Here is a 9,259-nt window from a genome sequence, read left to right as displayed (position 1 = left end):
GCTTTTCTCTGGATCTGGTATTCAGGCAGCAATGATCCACTCCCCAGTGTCTGCAGATATCTGATGTACAATGGACAAATGACTCATTTTCTCAATGTCCCCATCAAGATGTGGTCTGGTGCATTTTATAAATATGTTTGGGATGTTTATGATGGGGGTAGAAATAAGTTGTACTGTTTCCTATTATTCTGCCATCTTGGCCCCACCTCAATAGGGATTCGATAAAAGCTTGCTAAAGTGAATATCAGTTCTAAATTCTACACCCTACCTGTAAGTTATGTAAGTTCGAATGGGGATAAAATTATCAAAATAACTGAGGAAGAGTTAATAAACATGCGAGATCTCAACTGGTTCTTGGAGGATAGATAGAGTTTAAACAGAAATAAGTTTATGATTATCTACAGATAATATACTGCTTTCACTAACTTGTTAGACAAAAATAAACACCAAATAAATACTATTACCCTCCTAATCTAGTTTGCTTATCAGTACATGGTACATTGATCCTGGTAATTCTCTTTCTCTTCAAAGGTACATTTTCCTCTTTATGTTCAGTAACACCAAAAGAACAATGTAGCTTACCTCCCATGCAATTTTAAAAACCCCAGATTTCACTGACTGCTCCAAAAAAAGTCAATCTGATATCAATGTGAACTCTGGTCCTCAAAGGATGGGATAGTGGAATACAAGTTCTGATAGGTACTTCACCAAGCTAGACCGAGGGAGATAAAGTCTGTGACTACAACCCAAGAATCAGTCTAAGTGGGGAAAGATTCATTAATAAATGAAAGTTTTTGGTCTCAGCATAGTAGACAACTACTAATACAGAGAGAGAGTCGTAATATGCATTTGTAGAAGAAGCATACCCATGGGAATGGAATCACAGACTTTTCTTTAATGGAATTTTTTTTTTAAATCAAAACAAATAAAACAAAAATCCCTGAAAAGTTAATCAAAGAACACAAAAGTGACTGTGAATACTTGCATGTTGAACTTTATGTTGAACTTATGGTGGAGAGGAAAGCTGTATAGTTTATTATTAATAATGATGATGATGTAGTAAAGAGCAGTCCATTGTATTGTTGCATTCCTGACTAATGTCTTTATACCATTTTATCAAGAAAGTGACAGAGACAGAGACACAGAAAGGGGGAGAGAATTTCTGTATCTGCTTTCATCACTAAATTATTTCAAGAGTCTTCCTCTTAAAAATAATTCTTGTACCACCTCACTCTTGTCAGATTGGCTAATATGACAAAAAAAAAAGGGAAATATAGAATTTTGGAGAGGATGTGGGAAAACCGGGACATTAATGAATTGTTGGTGGAGTGCAATTTGGAACCCTGCCCAAAGTGTTATAAAACTCTACTTACCTTTTGGTCCAGCAATACCATTGCCAGGTTGATATCCCCAAAACATCCAAAAGAAGGAGAATCAGCCAAATGTGTAAAAAATATTTAGAGCAGCTCTTGTTATGGTGACTAAGAATTGGAAATTGAAGGTAAGCCCATCAACTGGGGAATTATTGTACTATAAGAAATGACAAGCAGGATGATTTCAGGAAAATCTGGAAAGACTTAAATGAACTGTTACATTGTGAAGTGAACAGAACCAGGAGAACATACACAGAAATAGCAATATTGTTCAATGAAGCATAGTGAATGACTTAACTATTCTCAACAATATAATCACAAAGGACTAATGATGAAATATACTATCCATCTCCAAAGAAAGAAATGATATTGTTTGAATACAGATTGAAGCATGTTGTTTTTCACTTTGTTTCTTTGTTTCTTTCATTTTTTTCCTTATTTAAATCTTCTTATACAAAATGACTAATTTGGGAATGTTTTACATAATTGCCCATATATAACCTATATATCTGATAGCTTACAGTCTCAGGGAGAGGGCAGAGGAGGGAAGGATGGAATTTGGAACTCAAAACTTTTTTTTAAAAATTAATATAATTGGGGAAATAAAATATATTAAAAACTATTCATAATTATTTATAATATTTAATTAAATTTATGGGGATAAAGAATTTTTTTTCTGTGAAATGACCTCCCTGGTGTTGGAAGCTTTCTCCCTTGATATAAACTAGAAGCTATTCTGTAATTTAGAATCTCATAAAGTAGCCATAAAGAGATTCAGTTACTTGCCCAAGATCACCCAGCTAGTATGATCTAACACATTCTTTCAAATTCCAAAGCTGCGGACATCTACTCTACTCTCTTTATGTTCACATACAACTTAATTCAACCATGCCCCCTTTGGGAATATAATTTGTTTCTAATTTTTTACTATTTACATAATATTATTCTGTACAAATGAGTTTTTTCTTTCTGTCAATAACCCCTTTATAATATAAATCTAATAGTGAGTCACAGAATATGAGAAATGTTTAAAACTTACTAAATAATTACACTATGATTTTCAAAACAGTCTGATCACCTTATAGCTTTACTAATAGTGAATTATTGCTCCTGGTTTTTGTTGCAGCACCCAAAACTGAATTTTAAAAAATCTTTTACTATTTTGGCTGTCTTGACAGTTCTTAGGTGATGTAGCTCAGAGTTCTTTTAATGTACATGGGCTCTTGAGAGTGTGCAATGAAAATAACTTAAAATGAGTGGCCTTTTAAAGGCTTAAATCTTTACTGCTCAGACTACCTTAATCAAATATGAATATTCTGAAGGAGATAAACAAAATACAGATGTCTTTATTACCTTACAGGCAGCATTAAGCATCACTCATATCCATTTTTAATGTATCAAATGAATAAGAAATAAGGCAATAAAGACAGTTGGCACTTAAAAATCATTGAACTTCAAGGGGAATAGCTACAGCTATAAGAGAATAGACGTTAAAATGTGCCTATATTCCCAGAGGGTTGGAACAAAAAATGGCAGTATATTCCCAAGTCGCAGTAGCAGGCTGGAATGGCAAGCAGCTCTAGAGAGGGGCGGCCAACTAAAAATCCAGAAGGAGGGATCTCGGAGGGCCCGGTGCCCTGGTTCTACCTGGGGGCAAGCGGAAATGCCCTCAGGTTGGGGAGGGGCAGCGCCAAGGTTAAAGCCCAGGTGAGCCGGCGCCGGCCCGGACTACAACTCCCAGCTCCCTCTGCTGAGGATCCTCCCCACCTCCCGGGCAGTCCCCCTCCCCCGGCGGTGCCCACCTTCGCCAGACTGGGAGCAGCGCCCCGTGGCAGCGGCCGCGGGCCAGGGCCGACAGGTGGGGAGCGGGCTCGGGCAGGCCGGCGGGGATGGCGCTGGCAGCGGCGGCGGCGGCGGCGGCGGCGGCGGCGGGGGTGAGCCAGGCGGCCGTGCTGGGCTTCCTGCAGGAGCGCGGGGGCAAGGTGCGCAACTCGGAGCTGCTGAGCCGCTTCAAGCCGCTGCTGGACGCGGGGGACCCGGGCGGCCGCGCCGCCCGCAGGGAGTGCTTCAAGCAGTTCGTCAACGACCTGGCGGTGGTCAAGGAGCTGGACGGGGTCAAGTTCGTGGTGCTGCGCAAGAAAGCGCGCGCCTGCGGGGCGCCCCGGCCCGCGCCCCCGACGCCGCCCGGAGCCGCCGGGGACCCTCCCCCGGGGGACCCTCCGACCGGGCCGCCGGGCCCGGAGCCCTTGGACGCGGCCGCCGCCCGCGCGCACGGCTCTCCACCCGCGCCGCCGCCGTCGGAGGGGCCGCCCCCGGGCCCGGAGACCGGGGCCGCCGCCCCCCCAGCCGCGGCCCCACCGCCCGAGAGCACCCCGACCCCGGCCCTGGCCCCGGCCCCGGCCCCGGCTCCGGCCGCGGAGCCGCCTCCGCCCCCGAAGCCCTGCATGCTGCCGGTCCGCCGCGTCCCATCCCTGGTCCGCGTTCGGGCCGACGAGCAGGGCCTGCGGCGGCAGCTGTCGGCAGAGCCGGCCCTGCTGCTCGTGCCCCGGGACTCCCCGCGGCTCCGCCGGCGGCTCTCGGTGGAGGACCCGAGTCTGGGGCTCACGCCGGGGGGCGGGCGGTCCCCCCACCTCCGGCGTCTGTCCCGGGCCGGCCCGCGCCTGCTCAGCCCCGAGGCCGAAGAGGCGCCCCCCGCCGCCCCCCAGCCGCCGCCCGCCGTGCCCTTGGAGCCGGCCGAGCACGAGTGGCTGGTGAGGGCGGCCGGCGGGCGCTGGACGCACCAGCTCCACGGGCTGCTCCTGCGGGACCGGAGCCTGGCGGCCAAGCACGACTTCATGTCGGGATTCACGGCCCTGCACTGGGCGGCCAAAAACGGCGACCGTGAGATGGCGCTGCAGCTGGTGGAAGCGGCGCGCCGCGGCGGGGCGCCCGTGGACGTGAACGCCCGCTCCCACGGAGGCTACACCCCCTTGCACCTGGCTGCCCTGCACGGCCACGAGGACGCCGCCGTCCTGCTGGTGGAGCGCCTCGGCGCGCAGGTGCTGCTCCGCGACCACAGCGGGCGCCGTGCCTACCAGTACCTGCGGCCCGGCGCCTCCTACGCGCTCCGCCTGCTGCTGGGCGACCCGGCCCTGCGCGGCCAGGCGGAGCGGCGTGGCCGGGCCCAGCGGCCCGTGCGGGTGGCCGCCTCCATTCTCAGCTCCACCACCAGCGCCTTCCTGGGCGTCCTGGCCGACGACCTGGTGCTGCAGGACCTGGCCCGCGGCATCAAGAAGTCGGGCTCCTTCAGCAAGCTCCTGGGCGCCTCTCCCGTGGTGCCCCGCAGGAAGCCTAAGGCAGGACCCGGCCCGCCCGCGTGCCCGTCGGCCGCCAGCCAGGCCTCGGCCACGGGCTCCAAGCGCTGGCCCGGCACCGACCTCTTCCAGGGCCACTAGCCCAGCGCCGACCTGGCCCCACTGTCCGGCCGCGGCCGCAGGCGGCGCGTCCTCAGACAATGCTTAACTTGGAAATCCCATTCCCATCCAGAACTGTTCCTCAGGGTGGCCACAGCTGCTCTGGTCTACTTCCACCCCCAAACCAGTGACTTTTGGGGCCGGTCCTTGTGAGCTGGCCCGGAGTATATGGGGGGGGGGTGGCAAAGCAGTTTTATTTTGTTCTTAAATGAAAAGAAGGAACCCATACTTTATAATGGTCTGCCTTTTTAAAAAATTAGTGTTTATCCTGTTTTTTTTTAAGTTTTCTGAACCACACGATTGGCATTTTAAACACCATTGTAAAGAAAAGCAGATATAAAATGAGTCCAACCATCCAAACTGCCTGAATTTTTTACCTACCTCATTTTCAAAATTCTGGCACAGAGCAGCCATTGTGACCGTGGTGAATGTAATTCCAGTTGTACTGTGAATGTGAAATGGGATTCTTCTTGCAAGGACGCTTTATTCCTTAAAAAGAAGTAATACCCGGATATTTGCTGGTGGAACATAGAGCTAATTTTTAAAGAGGGAGTTTTATGCAGTAGTTTTCCCCTGATTTTTATGGTCTTAAGTTATACTTGTTATGCAAATGAGTTTTGTGGCATTTGACACCAGTGAGTCCCCTTTTTTTGTATGAAGTATTTTGAATGTTTTTTTTAAAAAAAATCCTGTGATATGATATGTCCTGCACCTTTATGCCATATTTTTGAATCTGTGAATCTGATGTCATGTTTTGAACCTTACAGGTGTCTGTTTGTTGATATACAATATGGCATGCTCAATATTTAAAGAAAATGGTGAAATAGCATTCCAGTTGAAAAGTAGCTTGTTAATTATTAACATCTACATATAAGGAATGACTTGTGTATTTAGGCTTTGAACAAACAGTAAAAGATATAGTACCAGTTTTAATAGATTGTATGAGAAAGCAAACCTAAAATAACAGTGCATCTATTTTATCAGTGATCTTAGACTTCAGTTTCTTCATGAGGGGGTTGGGATAAGTGTTCTCTGCTCTTTTTAAGCTCTAAGATTTTATGATTGTAATCAAGTCTTTTTCTAATTATAAAGGTACTTAGGCAACCTCTTTCAAGTGATGTTACCATCTCTACAGGTTGTCTTAGTATCAAAGGGTTAGACTAGTTTTCTATTGTAAAAGGTTGTTCTTTTCCTTAAGACACATGAGGCATCTGAAATTGTTTGCAATGTTTTTTATTCTGGAATAAATTAAACAGTATTTCATTTTTTTCTGTCTGATGTACTTTAATGAAACATTCTACATATTTCTGCTCCATTATATACAGCTAAAACTTTTTCCTTCTTTCCTCCTAATAGTGCATTGCCTAGAATGCTTATTATTTGAAAGATTATAAATTTTTCTCAACTGAGGAAAGGTTTCTCATATACTAAAATGGAGTAATAGAAATAAACATGCTGTAGTTCAGAAAGTTCTTCTGTTGAATTTTTAATTACTGGCCTAAAAGTGTTACCATTGTGAAAAGCTAACCTATAAAAAATGCTCATTTAAATCCATTGTTTCAGATGAATAGTATCTATATACAGTGATTATTACAAGTTTAGTAGCTGTAGTTCTTGAAAGATTAATACAAATTATTTGTACACTGAAACTGTATGGGCTTCTCTCCCTATTTAGTGCAATCCTGTTTTGGAAAGGAAACTTAGCTTTTAAGTGTTAGAAGACAGTGTTCTTTGAAGTGCTATCAGAACCATAGAATGTATTTTTGACAGCTTCAAAGCTGCCCAAGTGACCTTGAGTTGGTGAAAAGGACTCTGCCTCAAATGCTTCTTGAGTCACCTTGGGTGTCAAATCCTTTATCTCCTTCAGTCTTGATCCTCCCCTGTTTAAAGAAATGCCACTGTATGGTCCTTCCTCTAAGACCAACAAGTTTAACCTGAAAACCTCCAGGAAGTAGCAACTTGGTATGTCATGCACTCTTTTTTTTTTTTAAAGCTTTTGCCAGGCAATGGGGTTAAGTGGCTTGCCCAAGGCCACACAGCTAGGTAATTATTAAGTGTCTGAGGTTGGATTTGAACTCAGGTACTCCTGACTCCAGGGCCGGTACTCTATCCACTGAGCCACCTAGCTGCCCCCAATGTCACACACTCTTAACTATCTTCTCTGGACAACTGAGAATTATTTTTATGTTTTTTTCCCTTGACTTTCCTTCAAGAAATTAGGCATTGGGCAGAGCCAAGATGGCAACAAAAGAGGATCTACTCTTAGTCACTCTCTCATAAAACTTATAAACTAAGGACTCTAACTAAATTTTTGAGAGACAGAACCCACAGAGGGTCCCAGTGAGCAATTAGCCAACCCAAGGTAACCCGGAAAAGAGTGGAAAGGCTCTGCTCCATGGGGTAGGAGGGGTGGCCCACCAGTGGCATGGCCACCAGAGCAAAAGAACTTCAGCCTCCTGGAGGCAGCCCCAGGGCACTGATCTATACCCCGGGGAGCATTAAGCACAAGTTAGGGGAACAGTGGGGGGGTGGGACCTCTGCCAGAGGGAGCACGCAAAGCCCAGCCCTCAGGGCACAGAACCAGCAGGTGGTTGTGGCACTCCAGATCCAGGAAACAGAAGCAGGCAGAGCCGGTAAGCAGGAGCCCACAGGGCATGAGCCCATTGAACCTAGGAAGGGGAGTGAAGAGAGAGAGACTGCAGAGCTATGCCTCTGGAACAGTACTCTGGGGTTCTGACCACATTCAGATCCTTATTGCAGTCTAGGCCCCCCCATAGAACAGCAGGGCCCCCCCACCTTAGCCCTGTGGCAGAGGGGGGCGCTTATGATCATTCACAGACCAGGAGGGAGGACAGAGTCTCACACACTGAGATCCTTGTGGGAGTGTCCCAAAAGCTCAGGAAGCACCCCTAAAACAGGCTTAGGCTGGGAAAATGAACAAGCAGAGAAACAGGAGGAACACTATTGAGAAATATTTTGCCTGTGAGCCCAAGAAGGATCAAAACACTCAGTCTGAAGATGAGGAAGCACAAGCTCCTCCATCTAAAGACTCCAGGAAAAACAGAAATTTGACTCAGGCTATGACAGAGCTCAAAAAAGACTTTGAAAATCAAATGAAGGAGTTAGAAGAAAAATTGGGAAAAGAAATGAGAGAGATACAGGAAAAACGTGAAAATGAAGTCAGCAGCTTAGTCAAGGAAATCCAAAAAAATGCTGAAGAAAATAGCATGCTAAAAACCAGCTTAGATCAAATGTATAAAACAGTTCAAAAAGTTATTGAGAGGGGTGGCTAGATGGTGCAGTGGATAAAGCACTAGCCCTGGAGTCGGGAGTACCTGGGTTTAAATCCGGTCTCAGACACTTAATAATTACCTAGCTGTGTGGCCTTGGGCAAGCCACTTAACCCCGTTTGCCTTGCAAAAACCTAAAAAAAAAAAGTTATTGAGGAGAAGAATGCTTTAAAAAGCAGAATTGGCCAGATGGAAAAAGAGATAAGAAAGCTCTCAGAGGAAAACAAATCCCTAAGACAAAGAACAAAACTCAGGGAGATTGCTGAATTTATGAGAAATCAGGACTCAATACTTCAAAACCAAAAAAATAAAAAATTAGAGGAAAATGTGAAACATCTCATTGAAAAAACAACTGATATGGAAAACAGATTTAGGAAAGATAATTTAAAAATTATTGGCATACCTGAAAGTCATGATCAGGAAAAAAGCCTTGACATCATTTTCAAAGAATTATTACAGGAAAATTGCCCTGATGTCCTAGAAGCAGAGGGCAAAATAGAAATGGAGAGAATCTACCAATCCCCCTGAGAAAGAGATCCCAAAAGACCAACCCCCAGGAATATTATAGCCAAGTTCCAGAACTCCCAAGTCAAAAAGAAAATATTACAAGCAGCCAGAAGGACACAATTCAAATACCATGGAGCTGCAATCAGGATCTCACAGGACTCAGCAGCAACTACATTAAAAGCTTGTAGGGCTTGGAATATAATATACTGGAAGGCAAAAAAGCTTAGAATGCAACTGAGAATCAACTACCCAGCAAAACTGAATGTCCTCTTCCAGGTACAAAGATGGACTTTCAATGAACCAGGGAAATTCCAAACGTTCCTGTTGGAATGGCCAGAGCTGAACAGAATACAGGACTCAAGTGAAGCATAGAATTTGGAGGAGAAGGGGAAAATATGAGGGACTTGATGATGAACTGCATGTATTCCTGCATAGAAAAATGACACTGATAATCCTCATATGAACCTTCTCAGTTAATAGAGCAGGTAGGAGCTTTTATAGTTGAAGCACAGAAGAAAGATGAATATGAAGATAAAATATGGTGTAAAAATGGAGTCAATAGAAAAAAAGGAAATGTAAGGGGAGAAAGAAAAAGGAGAGGGGGGAATAGGCCAAGATATTTCATATAATAAGATTT

The 9,259-nt window shown here is 45.5% G+C and overlaps 1 protein-coding gene across 1 annotated transcript; it reads left to right on the top strand.

Annotated features, from left to right (window-relative positions):
• The first annotated feature begins 3,262 nt into the window (after positions 1-3,262).
• SOWAHA (sosondowah ankyrin repeat domain family member A) lies at positions 3,263-4,807 on the top strand. Its single transcript, XM_074213251.1, has one exon. It carries the CDS (start codon positions 3,263-3,265, stop codon positions 4,805-4,807), a length of 1,545 nt encoding a protein of 514 aa, XP_074069352.1.
• The last annotated feature ends 4,452 nt before the right edge of the window (positions 4,808-9,259 follow it).

The sequence above is a fragment of the Macrotis lagotis genome, chromosome 1 (assembly GCF_037893015.1).
Source record: "Macrotis lagotis isolate mMagLag1 chromosome 1, bilby.v1.9.chrom.fasta, whole genome shotgun sequence".
Lineage (NCBI taxonomy): Eukaryota > Metazoa > Chordata > Mammalia > Peramelemorphia > Peramelidae > Macrotis > Macrotis lagotis.
Note: the sequence above shows the minus strand (reverse complement) of the source record. Positions and strands in the feature narration are given on the sequence as shown.